Source organism: Culicoides brevitarsis, chromosome 1, assembly GCF_036172545.1.
Source record: "Culicoides brevitarsis isolate CSIRO-B50_1 chromosome 1, AGI_CSIRO_Cbre_v1, whole genome shotgun sequence".
In the NCBI taxonomy this organism is placed as follows: Eukaryota; Metazoa; Arthropoda; class Insecta; order Diptera; family Ceratopogonidae; genus Culicoides; species Culicoides brevitarsis.
Window position 1 is genome coordinate 36,214,116 of NC_087085.1, and position 16,332 is coordinate 36,230,447.

Sequence of the window (16,332 nt, forward strand, 5' to 3'; positions counted from 1 at the left end):
TCACTGACAATGTGTACACATCATCCTCCAACCACTCTATTCAACGTTTTTGCTCTGAGTTAGCGTCGGCGGCTCAGCAACGCCGTTGATGGCATCGCACTAATAGTTAATGTGTTTCTTTTTTTATTTAATATGTGCTTTGTGCAACATTTTGCAAAATTTTTCAATAAAGTTTCCTGATGGTATCATGTTGCTTTGTGTATATTTTGTACATGTGATTTATTATAAAGGCTTTTAAATTTAATAAAACGAGCCATAAACATCTTTAAACATGGCGTTTCACCTTTTTTTTTGAGGAAAACTCCAAAAATGATAATAATTCAAAAATTTACGGCAAAAAATTGAAACTAAAGCTCTCTTTTGTCTGTTGTCCCACTTTTGTGGTGTGTTCGGTTCGTGTATGTGTCTTTTCAGGATTGAACGATAAATTTAATAAAAGATTTGTTGCTCCATTTTATGTATTTTAGTTCTACTAGCTTTATTTCCTCTTTCGCTATTTTTCTCCCTTGCAATGGCCAGATACTTTTTAAATTCATGAATTTATTGAAACCAAATAATATATAGATTTTTATCTCGGGCACATAGCACAAAATGCGGAATTGGCTTGAAAATAGAAATTTTATAAATAAAATATAAATTGAAAATCACATAAGTTATGATTCATTTAGTTGTTCATGTTTTCTTGAAGTAATATTTGTTTTCCTTCCTGCATGCAGTTCATATACGATTGGCGTCTGAAGTAAATCGCACCATACAATTCAAAAGATAACATTTATTGCAAAATGGCTCTCGAATTCGTTTCTGACAAATGTATGATGGTACATGGTAACTTTTTGGGAAGAGAAGAAAATCGAGTGTGTGATTAAACATAAAATAATAAACAAAAGTACTTGTGTTTAAATATGTATAACGTCATAATAAGTATACAAAAAGTTAAAATATATAAACAGAAGCACAAGATAAATATATGTGAATAAACAAATGTGATACAAAGAACATATGGAGTTGTTATCTGCTTGAGTGAACTACCAGGCGTTTCCATTTTGTGAGTTTGCCGAGATTTTTTGTGAAGGGATGTTATAATTTGCAAAGTTGTTTATCTTTGACAAATTTTAATATATTTAATTTTTCTAAATTTTTCAGAATAATTTTTTTTTTAATTTATTTTTCAAAAAATTATTTAATTGAAATAAAAATTTAAAAAAAAAATTGAAATAAAAATTTAATTTATTAAATAAATAATAATAAAATTAAAAATAAAAAAAAAATAATTAATTAATTTTAAAAAATTAAATTAAATTTATTACATAAATAATAGTTAAAAAATAAAAAAAAAATATTTAATTAATTTTATATTTAATTTAATGATTAAATAAAAATAAATAAATAAAATTTTTTAAATAAAATGATTTTTTTAATTAAAAATAAATAAATTAAAATAATAAATAAATAAAATAAATTATATAAATTAATTAAATAAATTATTTAATTAAAAATTAATTAAATTTACTATTTTAATATGTTTTATTTTTATTATTATTCATATTTTAAAGTTAAAAATTTTTTTAAATCATTCAATCTCTGAATATTTACTTTTTTATTTAACTTTAAAAAATAAAATAATTTTTTTTTAATACTCATAGGTAAAAAAAATTTATCTCAAAATTTTTATTATTAAAAAAAAATATGATAAATATTTAAATAAAGTTTATCTATAAAAATATAACTATGTACAAAACTTATCTCAAAATCAATTCCGACTATGAATATTGATAAAATAGGGTTAAAAACTAAAACATTTTCCTCAATTTTTCTAACCTTATTTATAAAAGAAGTTAAATGATCTCACATTTTGTAGAGTGATAACCTTTCTACCTGAGCTACATTACTCTTACATTAGTGAACATTTTTTTGCTCCCTGCAGGTACATTTTCTTATCAAATTTAAAAGCCATCAATTTTTGCCTGTTCCGATACATTTTACAACTCTTCTCTTTTTGCTCCCAAAAAGTTTTCTTTCCCATATAACTTTTTATTTTTTTTCGGCTGAACCCTTATGTCTAAAATAATAATCAATAGATCGTCATTCATTTTAACATGCGGAGCTGTGGTGCATAAAACCATACTTATGTACGGCTTAACCACCATTCGAACGCCATTGGGAATGATATAAATATATTAGATATCAATAAAAGTTGTAAAAACAAAAAAAAAAAATTGTACTATATCATCGATAAGGAAAACGAAAAACAAGAGATGAAGGAGAGACGAGAAGTCGGTTCTTATCTTTTCAACGTGCTACACAAACGAATACCCTCTCTTCGATTTATTTTTTTTTTCATTTCTGTGCGACGCAGGAGGATGAAGACGATAATAAATGGCAATGTACTTGAGATGTAAAACAACTGTGGGACGTAAAATGTTTGCTTGTTTTAACTCTACTCGACAAAGTTCAACTATATCGATTTTCATCCTCATCGACATCGGCACAGTTGCTAATATTTCAATTTTTTTTGTGACAAATTTTATCTAGTCTTTCAAAAAAAAAAAAGAAAAAAATTCTTTCACGTAGTTTACTTTACAGATTTGTCCCTCCTATCTAAATAAAAAAAAATAGAAAAAATAAGTAAATGTACAAGCGATATCAAATTCCCTTTTAAAAAGGAAATCTTGATGGGACACTTGGGGCGTCAGCAATGATTTATACATTGATTACTCGTGACGAAACTCATTATCGTCATCAACTTTCTTCCAAATGACTTGATGTCAAAAAATTTTGCAAGTGATTTAAATTAAAAGCGACATAATTGATGATCCTTAAAGCAAAAAAAAATATATACAAAAGTTGTCGTTTAAAGAAAGTCTAACGATGAAACTGCATTTTGAAAAATTTCAAACCACGTGACTTGAGAAATTTTCAAAGTACGTTTTTTGAAAAAATTTCAAAACACGTGACTTAAAAATTCTCAAACCACGTGTTTTGACAAATTTTTAAACCTGATCAATTTTCTGATCAAAAAATTTCCTGAAACCAATTTTCAAACCACGTGACCTTAGAAATTTTTAAAGTTAAGAAATCTTTAAACCTGATCAATTCACGTAACCTGAGAAATTTTTAAAAATTTTAAACCACGTGACCTGATAAACTTTCAAACTACAAGTCTTAAAAAATTATTAAACCACGTGTCTTAATAAACCTTTAAATCTGAGTTTTTCAAACCACGTGATCTGAGTAATTTATAAACCACGTGACCTGAAAAATTTTAAACCACGTGACTTGAAAAGTTTTTAAATTTGAAAAATTTTTAAACCACGTGACTTGATAAACTTTCAAATTTGAAAGTTTTTCAAACCACGTGTCTTAAAAAAATGTTAAATCTAATCAATTCACGTGACTTGAGAAATTCTAAAACCACGTGACCTAAAAATTTTTCAAGCCTAATAAGAACCTTCAGTTCATCGTATTTTTTTTTTCGTCGAAATGCGTTCAAAAAAGAGTGACGAGTGTAAAAAAAATACAAATACAAAAATTGTTAAAAAAGACCTTGACCCTAATGATAAAATTTTGCTATTTACCGAGCTATCAAAGCCATGTGTGTTAATTTATAAAGCCACTGGGAAGCCAAAAATACATCAATTTATGTGTGTTTCTCTGGCGTACAATTCCTTGTTATTGTCGGAAGTAATTTTTCCTCTTCCTTTTGTATTACAAAAAAAAAAAACATATAGATGAAATGAAGAATATTGCCATAATCTTTCAAATAAATAAGTTATAACACATTTTATGCGTTTAACGTAATGAAAAATTTGTGAGATTCTCGCCACATCGGCTGCTGACTCAGCAATACACAGAATTATTACAAAAAAAAAATCGTGAATATGGCAGAAACAAAAGACGAAGAATAAGATGAATGTACAAGTAAAGTTGATGAAGCTGAACGAGCGAAATCCTCTTTGAGCGATTTCGACTATGTCCATTAGTGTAGCAATAAAAATAATAATAATATGTTGGAATCCATTTCCATTGAAAGACGAGCCAAAAAATTTTCTGTACACTTTTTGGAAAATGTCATGTAATCCACATGAACATACAAAGCTTCCGTGTATTGATTTTCTTCGCAAAATTTACATTATTTTGTGATTTAAGGACAAACGAACGACGACGACGACGACGTGACATAGTTTGCAAATTTCGGTACACAAAGCAATTAGACTAACACATCTTCAGTCGTTGTCATATTCGTACTTTGACTTTTCCTCGGCAAAGCTATTGCGATGACGACTATGATGGTTAATTGCTTATTTTGTTTACCAGCTCAGTTCATCCGTACATGCGAGAATGTTAAACATGCTGAATGATGAATAGCAGAATTAACAAAGTTCAACAGAAACTCGATCGAAAAACATCTACTCTACCTTTGTTTGCACAAGTGCTCCTTAGCATAAATTGTGAAAGTCGAGAGCATTAAATTTATTTTAGTGATTGGAAGAAGGGATGTTTTGCATGCATTTAGAGTAGAATTTACGTTTTTCCTTGATTTTTTTTTCATTAAAATGCATTAGAAATTTTATCGATTCTTGTACATAAATATTTTTATATTGGGATTTTTTTTTGATTTAAAGCTGAAGTTCAAAAAAAAATTTTTTTTTTGTCAAATTTGGTTAAAAAAATTGTTGAAACACTAATTTAATTTAAATTATAAAAAAATGTCGTAAAATTGTAGAAAAAATTACTTTAATTCGATTTTCCTGTAATTTCTCCAATTTTATTACAATTTCCTGTAATTTTTATTTAACATGCTAAAAAGGTTCAACTTATATAAGATATCCGGAGACATGTTTTCTTCCTTCGCAAAATAACGTAATTCCCCAATGTCAATTTTTCTAGAAAGCAGAATTGAATTTTAATCCATTATTATGAGAACCAAGTTTTATTCAGCATGAAAAAAATATTATTTTTTTCTGATTAAATTTTATTTTTCATAAAAAAAAAGTTTGTAAAACGATGCATTGAAAATTTATTGATTCGCTTCACGACTCATTGTAAGCACTTTAATAACTTTTTCGTTGTAGCAAGCGATCATGTAACTGATTTCTTTCAGCACACACGAGTAAAAAAAAAATGCCATATGTTTTTAATGTTTACGTTTCTTTGACGACAACAACAACAAGAAAAAAAAAATAAACGTCAAAACAATAATAATAATTGTAATCAATAAGTTTCATCGTAGGCTCCTTGTTCTAGCAGCTAACTCGTACCCTGCCCCTTTTCTCTCTCCTCCTACTCAAGTAGCAAAGAGAAAATAAGGCTCACGCTCATGTAAAAACGTTTATTTTTCAATTTTTCTTCGTACAAGTGGCGACACACGTGTTCGTGCAGTAACACAAAGTGTTTTGTTTTGACAAGCTACCATGATCACCGCATTCGAATCGGTAACACATAACAACACAAAAAAAAAGTCGTAAGTAGGCACAAAAACATTGAGTAGCTGAAAAATTGCTTTGGAAAAGAGACCATCATCTATTCCCTTATTGAAAACAAAAGGTTAAATTTACTTACTTTTTTCCATGTTTTTTTTGTTGTTCTTGTTACTCCATGATTAGTTTAATATATTGCCGAGCAAAAGAGGCAAAAATAGATAAAAACAGGCGAAATCCCTTAGCTTAAGCCCATAAAACCGACTATTCTATATCCGAAGTAATTCGTTTATTTATTGGCATAAAGCTAGTAAACATTTGCGTAAATGGATGCCACAAATAAATTATATATATACAGCAACAAAACATGGTGTTGCTGTAAATATATTGTTGTACATTACTTATGTAATCTAATAATAACGTGGCGGCTGACGGGATGTGACTTGCTTCCGTATTGAAAAAGCGATATATTTTAAATTCTGTAATTAAACGATTTGATCTTATCTAATCTGCGGTTGATACGAACAAAAAATAATTTCGCATAGTCATCTGTTCTGACTCCATCATTAATCAAGCCTGAGAGATATCACTTCTCTCATTTATTTACAAATTATAATTTCGCATGTTTTGCTTCTTTTAGTTGACTACTGGGAGAAAGAGGAGATAATAATACTTTTATCTTGAAAAAAAAAAGTTTTTTTTTCTTGTAAAAACATAAATAAACAGACGTCTCCTTTTTTCTACCCAATTGGAAATTTTATGGTTAATTTAAAACAAAAGACAAGTAATCTATTAGAAACTTAGTCATTAGCAGCATACGTTAGAAATTATAAAATTATGTATAACTACGTTTGAAACATATACAATATTAAATACGTGTTTCATCCATCTTTTTGTATTTGAATATGATTCTATTACTTTATCTTTTAACTCGAGGCTTAATACTTTCTTGAGCTCAATAATTTTCACTATGCATCTTCGATTAATTTTAAATTCTTGTTTCGATTTAAAAAAAATCTATTAAAAGAATATCTTCAGCAAAAGGACAAATGAAGTAATTTAAAGTCCATAGTTAAAAAAGAGCTTTTTTGCTGAAACTTTCTGCTATTTAATATGACCAAACAGTTTAGTGTCGACTGTGTAGATCTTTCCTTGCATTATATGCGGAAAACTTATCGTTAAATTCAAGATCGACAATCTGCCATAAGTCTTCTTGCAATAGCAGGTTTTTTTTAACCTAAATACCCTTGTTGGATGTAACTCTTTAAGTTTCAAAAAATACCGTCAACTCAACGGATTCAAGAACTCAACGGACCCCTTAACATGGTTAGAATGAAGATTTTTTAGTTTGACACAGCTCAAGTTTCATGGTATTTGGTATTTTCGTGGTAGTTTGTTATTATATCTGGTAACTGGGCCTAAAATTAGATTTTAGTTAGTCCATTAGTATATTACTCGTGAAAGTTTTGTTCAAGACTTCCCATTTGTTAATATTTGTAAGATTTTCTACTTCTGTGATTTTCCAAAGGAAGCCTTTAAAGAGAGATAAAAAGCAATTATCTAATTAATAAATGTTAAAAAATTATAAACTTACCTGAATCTCACTTTTTACCTGAAATGTAATTTTACCTCAAGTTAGAGTCTAACCTTATCCAAAAAACTTCCAATTGGGTACAATAAAAACACTTCCATCATGTTCCCCCTTCAACTTTTTTTTTGCCTCGTCTTATCATTTTTTTGATCTATCTTTTATGTTTTGTCAGTGAATCTGTTACAACACACGCCGACAAAAAAAAACTCTGACAAGACACACAAGCACACAAATTTATTATTACAAGACACATCATCTTTTATGAATTATATTCGTTTTTATTATGATTCATTTTTCTCGGGATATTACTTGATGAGAGTATGGCGTGAACGAGAAAATTATACCAAACGCCCGAGCGAGGGATTGAATGAAAATGCGTGGATTTAGAACTTTTTTTTCCGTTTTCCCTTATTGACACCAATTTGATTATTACACGTTTAATACGCGACATTTAAACGCACATCTATATCATGGGGGATAATTTTGAATTTTGCCGAAAATTATTATATTCACGTAAATGTTTGTGTTGACACTTTAAAATTCAAATAACTCACAGCATGGCTTACGGCATGAACTTTGTCGATGATGATGATGAAGAATGTGCTATTTGTTGCAAATTAGCGGTGTGTCGACGAGACGCCGTAGTACGAGATAAAAGTATAAATAAAACAAAGCGAATGCATTTGAAAAATGTTTTTTGTTTGAATTTCTCGCGTCTATGTGCGGGAAAGAGAATCGAAGAGATGAGTTACATAATGCTCAATGAAAGGTGTGAATGCTCATGAATGCAAAACACACACACATTGAAAAGTAGGTCGGGTATTTTTCCACGTTTTTGCCGAAAAATTGCTGGTTAAATTTCAAACAGTTGAATGAGTAGCAATTCGATCAACAGCTTTTTTGCCAGTTTATTATTGTATATAATGCAGAATTAAATGGGTTGCAAATGGCAATTTGATTATGTTTGAAAAATTGGGGAATAGTTTGCTGAAAAAAAGCAATCGAATATTGATAGGATGAAAAAAAAGATTTTTTTATCTTAAATATTCGATTGGTTGGAACAAAATCTATTTTTAATGTTCCTCAAAGCTTAAAGCTTGTTCAATGCAAATTGTAATTTTTTTAAAATTTCAAACTAATCTTTAGGGAAATGTAAGTACATGAAAATTATGCAATAAATAAACCCATTAGACATGTCCATGACAAAAATTAGATTTATTAAAGTCAAGAATTACTCACCTAAAATTTGAACTCCGAAACATTAAATTTGAAGAGGGTGCTTTAAACTTGCCAAAACTTCTTGACCTATTTAATCTCCCGAGACACGTTTCTCCCACATCCATTATCACTCTTGCTGCGTGACAAGTTCTGGCGGTGCTCTTCGGTGTGGTGATAAAACAATTTACCTTCATTACGGACTCAGCCAAGCACAATAGCAGTTATCGCATAATTTTCTCCCAGATATACGTTAATCTTTGGTTTCGTCCTCCTATTATCACATCTCATTAAGTAAGTAAATGAGTTACATGTCTCGTGTACCTCCTGCTGAGACATTTTTCACATAAAACTTTTATCTTTTCAAACTTTTGTCCACATTACATTCTTTTGGTCCCCTATTGTATGAATCAGAGAGGGAAAAAATCATTGTTGTGCTCTTTTTTTACTATTCTCGACGCAACTTTACTACGTTGATAGTCGAGAGTCTTTTGTATTCAATTGAGTCACTCAATAAATGGCTAAAGAGGTATCATTTTTATTTTATTAAAGGATAATGGCAACAACGATGTTATCCTAATTCATATCCAAGTACGTTGTAAGCGGTAAATAATAAACAGAATTGTAGTTAATAAAGATCATCTTTATTGTTGTATCTTATTTTTCATGGAAAATCTTGTGAAAATATCAAAAGAGAAAAAAATTTTACGAAAATTGAATAGAATGCAAACTTTAATTGAATTAATAACACAAAAAAAAACTTAGGAAAAATTTTTTTATATTTTTTTTTGTCAGGCGTGTGACCTTATTCTAACAAAAATTCCTTTTCTTTCATTAAAAGGTTGGAGCAAATTTTAATTTTTTTTAATGTTTTACACCTTATCTTTTCAAAAACATTTAAAAAGTAATGTTCTTTAACAGAATTTAAATTATTTATTTAATTATGTAATCAAATTTGAATTATTTTATTCTAAAAATATTTTTGTATCAATTTTGGACAATTTTTCATACATTATGATATCAAAGAATTGCAAAATTTGTAAATCGTTTTTCGCTAATTCGATAACTTTTTATATTTTTTTTATTTGTAATTTTTAAAGCAATTTCTTATGATTTAAAAAACAAATTTTTAAATGAAAATTTGTAAATTGTTTTTCGCTAATTCATTATTTTTTTTAATTATAATTTTTAAAGCAATTTTTTTGGCATTTTTCCAAAATTTTTCATTAAAATTTTCTAAAATATTATAAAAAACTGAAAAAACTACTGAAATTGCTTTTAAAAAATTTAATTACTCTGTATGAAAAAATGATAAAATTGAATTAACGAGAAGCGAATTTCAAATTTTATTTTTTAGTTTCGATGGTAAAATTCATTTAATTTTTATTTCTTTATTTTAATTAAATTATTTAAAAAAATAAATTAATAAAAATAGACAAAAAAAAAATTACATTAAAAAAATAAATTTATTAATTTATCAATTAAATCAAGTTTTTTAATCAACAAAATTAAATTAAATAATTATTTTTATTTTTTTTAAATAAAAAAATATTTTTTTAAAATTAATTAAATATTAACTTAAATGCTAAATTAAATTAAATCAAAAAAATATTTTTTTTTAAAATAAAATCTTAATAAATTAATTTCCTCAATAAATAATAAATTTTTTTTTTTACTCAAAACATGAAACAATTTTAAACGTTGCTCCTCCCTTATGAAAAATTAAAAAATTTTTACTCCAACATAAAAAAAGAGTTAAAAGAGTTTATTAAAAAAGGACTGTTTCTGTGAGTTTTCCAGTGTAATTATGAGGGACGCCAAACATTTGTATCGTGCCACAGCAAGGATTAAAGTGAATATATTTGTGCGACACAACCTCAAAACTATTTATTTTATGTGTTATAGTCACTGAAATTTTTAATCCAATTAGTGTGTGGACTATTATGGTGAAAAGGCTCTACACAAAAAATGTAGCGAAAAATAATGTAACTTTTATGTGTTCGTAATTATGCCATCTGACATTGACATAATTGTGCTCCATTTTTATTAATATTATTGTTATTATTATGGGACGTAATTTTTGTGGCTTTTTTAGAAAACAAATATGTGAAAAAGTTGGTCTAATAAATTTTCGTTATTTTTTCTCCCGTTCTATTTTCAGTATGTCCCTTGAGCATCGTCGTGCGCGAGAGAACAATGCAGACGGCGGTTTGTTAGTGGATTCCACGCAATTTCTCACGTCATCATCCCAAGCCAATCTAATAACGCATCATATTCCGCTTGATGGACAGATTTTCCTGCATCAATCGACAAATAAAATTAATTCACGTACAAATCAATTTTCAATTTACAACGGCACCAACGTCAACAATAATATGACCGCATTTACGTCAACGCCATCCCCAACGCCGATCCGTTCGTCGAAACTGCTCGTGTTGCAACAAAGTGCACCGCACACCAATGGCCTGCACAGCATTCAGCACGAAACATTTATCGCAGGTAAATTTTTTATGCGATTTAAAAAAAAATTAATATTAACAATTTTGTATGCCCAGAGACGATCCTTTTCGCAATTATCTTGCAATTCAATTTTATTTTTCTACTTAAAAAACTTTTTTTTTCTCGTTTTTTTGCCAAACAAACAACTTTTTCTTTGGCAAAAGTTTTGCAGCGAAAAAAAAAGTGCAAATGAATTAAAATACTTGGAAAAATAGTTTGCCTTGTTAGCTACTTAGGCGAAAGTTTCCGGTGAAAAGCTAAAAATCTCGCATAATTAGCAACTTTTTAATTTGATTTCGTTAATACGCATGTCGACGAGGCATGGAGCGGGCGACGGAGGAATTATAACGACAAAGCAAGAAAAAAAAGAGCACGTTGCTCACAATTATAATGTTATATTATTAATATTTGTTGTGTATACAAATTTAAATGCATTTTCATGGGGGAAAACTTTTACCTTTTGGCTTCATCATCTTTTCATGACAAACATTCATACACGCCGTGCATAATTAATAAGTTACGTGTGCGCCGCTGTGGAGCGGCTTGAGGAATTAATTTATGTTAAATAAACAAAATTTTTGTTCCACTCTTTTTTTGTGTGACTCGTTGTTTTTTTTTTCATTTTTCTGTTATTTTTAACAGATTTGGGAAAATGAAAATAAAATAAAATATTTTAATTTTGAATTAATTTTTTAATGAATATTTTATAAGTTTTAATTAAATATTATCAAATTTGAAACATTTTTAATTTAATTAATTAAATTTTATTTTTTTCATTAAAAATTTAAAGAATATTTTAAATCGTTATTGTTATTTAAATTTTTTTAATTTAAATTTTTTAAATACATATTTTTAGAATTTGAAGAAATAAAAATTTAAGGATACAAATAAAAAAATAATTAAAAAAATTAAAAATTTTATATAATTAAAAATATTGAATTAACTTAAAAATTTAAATTAATTAAATTAAAATTTATTTTTTATAAAATTACAAAATAGAAAAATTCTCTCATTTCATTGAAATTCTTTCAAATACTGCTACGCAATTTTTTTTGCAAAAGAAAATTATTATAAATTTTATTTCTTTATTCAATATTCTGATATTTTTTAAAATTTATTTATTTTTTATTATTTATTTAATATTTTTTTTACTTAAAATTAATTAACTTATTTTATTAAAAATTTTAAAAGTATTTTTTAAATTAAATTTTAATTTGAAATTTAATTTATTAATGAATTTTTGAGAATTTTCTTACAAATAATTTAAATATGTGACTCATAAATAGACAAAAAGTAAATTTTAATAAAAATATTATTTATTAAATTATTTAAAATTAAATTTTCAAAGGTTTCTAAGCCTTCGTTAAAATTTTAACGAGAAGCACACACAAAATTAGTTATTCAAAACGTTGACTGAAAAATAAAATTATTTTTTTTTCTCGTCTCTCTTTTTAGAAAATAACATGAATGGAACTGCTACGATTGTGGGAAGTGCCACGAGCAATAATGGCAACAGTCAACATATCGGTGATAACATCGTTCTGGTTACAACGAACGATCATCAACTGGAAATTACGAATTCAGATCATGATATCATAAATAATAATAATATTTTATCAATGGCAAATGGCAATGCAACAACAACAACGTCGTCGAGCGGCGTGACACCGCCAGATGAGGAATTGACACCGCTTCATTGGTTAACTAACACGAATTCCAAGGATTTGTTAAAAGGTACATTTTTCAATTTATCTCCGTGTTTTGTGTGATTTCCGGCAAAAATATCGTTTATTTTCCTTTTTTTCGTAGGAATCAATTTATCATGTAACAACAAAGCACATCCTGACAGCCCAAATAGACCAGCGTCATCCGGATGTTTGCGAACGCCCGCAAGCGATTTTACCGAAGAATCGAATATATCGGAGGAAAATAACTCGGCGGTGCATTACGAGTCGCGGTATCCTTCGCAATTATCGCCATCGCATGCGTTCTACAACAATGCCCAACCGCAAAATCTCTCAGTAATAAATCGTGCCGCAAACAATGTGTCGCCGATCGAGTTGACGCGACATCATCAAGTGTCGTCACATCATCGACAAGCATCGTCTCCCACTCCCTCGACGTCATCCAGTAACTCGGCCAGTACTTTATCCTCGTTATCGCCCACCAATTTAACAATAACCGTAAGTAGCAGTACCACAAATAGCAGCAACAGCAGCAGCAGCAGCGTTTCCCCGCACCACACACATTTTCACAAAAAGTACTTGAGAACGCAACAAATGCAGGAGCAGCAACAAAGTAGCAGTAATGCGATTACTGCCGAAGGGAAAACAATTACCATTACAACGGAGGAGATTGTGCGGCAACAGCTCCAGCAGCAATTCGTTCATCCGATAGTTAATAGCAGCAGTAACTACAACAGGTAAGCAGGCATTTCCGGATTTTTTTTGCCTTTGAAGAAATGAATGTTTCATATGATAAATTGCACATACATGAAATCTAAAAAAAATATTAAAAAAAATTTGAATTAAAAAAAAAAATTAAAATTATGAAATAATTATTATAAATAATACTGAATAATTGAAAAAAATATTAATAAAATAATGTAAAAAAAATTAAAATAAGAAATAATTAAAAAAAATTAATAAAATTTTCATTTCTAAAATATAATTCTTAAATAAATTAAATATTAATATTAATAAAAAATAAAATAAATAAATTAAAAACTAAAAAATTTTGAAAAATATAAAATTAAGTTTGATATAAAATTTATAAATAATTTTTACATTAATTTTTTTTTTAATTTGTAAGAAAACATTTCCATTTTTTTTTTTCTATTTTTCAAGAAAAAAAATTAATCTAACGACTATTTCAAGTAAAATTTTTTTTAAATATTAGATTACAATTTTTTAAATATTTTAAGTTAAATTTAATTAAAAAATTGAAAATTTTTCAAATTGTATAATTAATCAATCCATCAATTTACGATAAAAAAAAACTAACATTATCTAATTATTAGAAAAAAGAATTAAAATTAAAGAAGAATTTTTTTTAAAATTACTTGCCTTACAAAAAATTTAAAAAAATTAAATTTAAAAATATGAATAAATGTAATTTTTATTTTATTTTAATTAAAATATTTGAAAAAAATCTTTTAAAAAAATTAATTTAAAAAAAACTGAAAGAAATCAAAAACACGTAATTTAAAAAAAATCTGAAAAAATCTAAAAATTGTATATGTACAATTTATCATCTTACTTCATCATTTATTAAATTCACATGACTGAACCACAATTTTCGCATCACTTCCAGTACACTTAAGCACAGTGCCGACCTTAAAGTACAGCCTCCCATGCGAGCCAGTGACCAGAAATCAGAGACAGACTGTGATGAATACGACACCAATGGCATGATGTACAAAAATAGCGGTTACTCGACGCCCCAATCGTACTCGAGTTCTCCTGTGCCGGATCACGAGATGAACGGAAAATACGAAATTTCGCCTCCCAAGTCCCAAAATGGACTGCAGACCAATGGCAACAGCAGCAGTAACAACAAAGACAAACATCCGAATAATCTTCCGTATGATCCGCAATTGCACACAAACAGTAAGCCGCCCTACAGCTTTAGCTGTTTGATTTTCATGGCAATCGAAGATTCGCCCACGAAAGCGCTGCCGGTGAAGGAAATTTATTCGTGGATTACGCAACATTTTCCGTATTTCAAGTCGGCGCCCAATGGATGGAAGAATAGTGTGCGGCATAATTTGTCGTTGAATAAGAGCTTTCAAAAAGTGGAAAAGGCAGCAGTGAGTAAAATTATTTTTTTTGCTGTAAAAAAAATTTAATTAAAAAAAATTAAATTAAAATGAAAATTAAAATTTTATTTTTTTAAATAATTTTTTTAAAATTGAAAAATTAAATTTGAGGTTTATAAAAACTTTTTAAAAATTTGAATTTTTAAGGAAAAAAAAATTTTTTTTAGAATTTTTAAAAATAAGATAAAATTTTATTATTTTTAATTAAATTCTAATTATTTTTTTTTAAAATAAAGAGTTTTTGTAAAAAAAAAAAAAAAAAAAAAATAAAAATTAATTATAGAAAAAATATTTTATTTTTATTTAATTTTTTTAATTGAATTTCTTTGCGAAAAAAATTAAATATTTTTTTTTATTATTTTTTTTTAGAATTTGGGCAAAGGCTCGTTATGGATGGTCGACGACCAATACAGACCAAATCTCATTCAAGCACTTACCCGTTCGCCGTTTCATCCAATCTCGCCAAGTATTGAAAAGTCCGTGATGAAAGCAGCCAACTCCATGCCTTCAAGTAACCGAAGTACACCGAATAAGAATTTACCTAATAATACAAACACAATGACGCAACCAGGAATTTTAAAAGTAAATTTCCATTTTTTTTTGTATTCAAATTTCCTTTTTTTTAACAAAAATATTTTTTTAGGACGGCTCTCGTTTACCAGATCCGCAACATTTCCCCTTTTTAGCGCGTCGTCTTGCTGCGATGGAAACGGACCAAGCACAATTTACGAACAATAGCAACGGATACAATTTGAGCTCGAATGGAATTGTGCGAGAAAATGACGAAATGAAAATGCTGTGTGATAATATGGATGACGTGAATGCGGCGGCGGCGATGCTTGCGCTGAAACATGGACCTGGAGTGTTTACTGAAGTGTTTCAGGATGGGTAAGAATCATCTCTTGATTGTAAATAGTTTGGGTGATACAATTTTTGAAAATGTTTTCGATTTTTTTTCTATCTAATTTTCTGTAAATTTAAATATTTTAAAAATTTAAAAAAATCTAAAAAAAATATTAAAAATTAAAAAAAAAAATAAAAAAAAATTAAAACATTGAATAATTAATAAAAAATTAATTAAAATATTTTAAATAAATTTTATTAATTTTTTTTACATTTTTTAATTATTTTTAATAATAAAATATTTAATTTTTAACATAAATATTAATAAAATTAATTATTAAATTTAAATTAAAAATTATAAAAAAAATAATTAAAATAAATAAAATTAATTAATAATTAATTAAATTAATAATTAAAAGTAAATAATTTTTTTAAATGAATTAATATTGATATTAATTTTAAAAATATATGAATAATTGAAAATAATTAATTTTTAAAAAAATATATAAAAAATTGAAAATATTTTTAATAATTGTATCAACCATTAGTTATTAAGAATTCACAAAAACACTGCTTATTTTGTCTTTTCTGTCACACACAAAACTTTTTTCTAAATTTCTTGAGATTTTTTTTTAACTTTTGTCACTTTTTTTATTTAATTTTCGTATATCTTAATTACCTGCTAGTTAGCGTCTTATAAGTTGTATTTTATTTATTTTTCTTCCATTTTCAATTTAAATTTTTGTATATTCAAAAAAATCATACTTACGTCACACATTAGACATCCGCCAATAATCACAACCTCCCCTAGTGAGGACCATACATACTCGTCGGCGATGAATGGCGCAAATGGCGTTCGTTCCGGATCGAGTTCAAGTGATGCCAACAGCAATGGGACCTCATCGGATGCCGCATACGAAAGCGGAGAAGAAAGGTTTGACATTTATTTT

General features: G+C 27.5%; 1 protein-coding gene across 6 annotated transcripts in view; it reads left to right on the forward strand.

The window, feature by feature from the left end:
• LOC134826922 (probable cyclin-dependent serine/threonine-protein kinase DDB_G0292550) overlaps positions 1-16,332 on the forward strand; it is a 49,899-nt gene that overhangs the window by 31,919 nt on the left and 1,648 nt on the right. For 5 of the 6 annotated variants that reach the window (XM_063839430.1, XM_063839429.1, XM_063839431.1 and 2 more), the window contains 7 exons: positions 10,385-10,722; positions 12,178-12,456; positions 12,532-13,144; positions 14,035-14,530; positions 14,909-15,121; positions 15,183-15,427; positions 16,164-16,316. In XM_063839430.1, coding sequence (XP_063695500.1) covers positions 10,386-10,722; positions 12,178-12,456; positions 12,532-13,144; positions 14,035-14,530; positions 14,909-15,121; positions 15,183-15,427; positions 16,164-16,316 — 2,336 coding nt within the window. In that variant the 5' untranslated portion in view covers position 10,385. The remainder of the gene's footprint in view (positions 1-10,384; positions 10,723-12,177; positions 12,457-12,531; positions 13,145-14,034; positions 14,531-14,908; positions 15,122-15,182; positions 15,428-16,163; positions 16,317-16,332) is intronic. The other variant, XM_063839434.1, reaches the window with a different exon arrangement.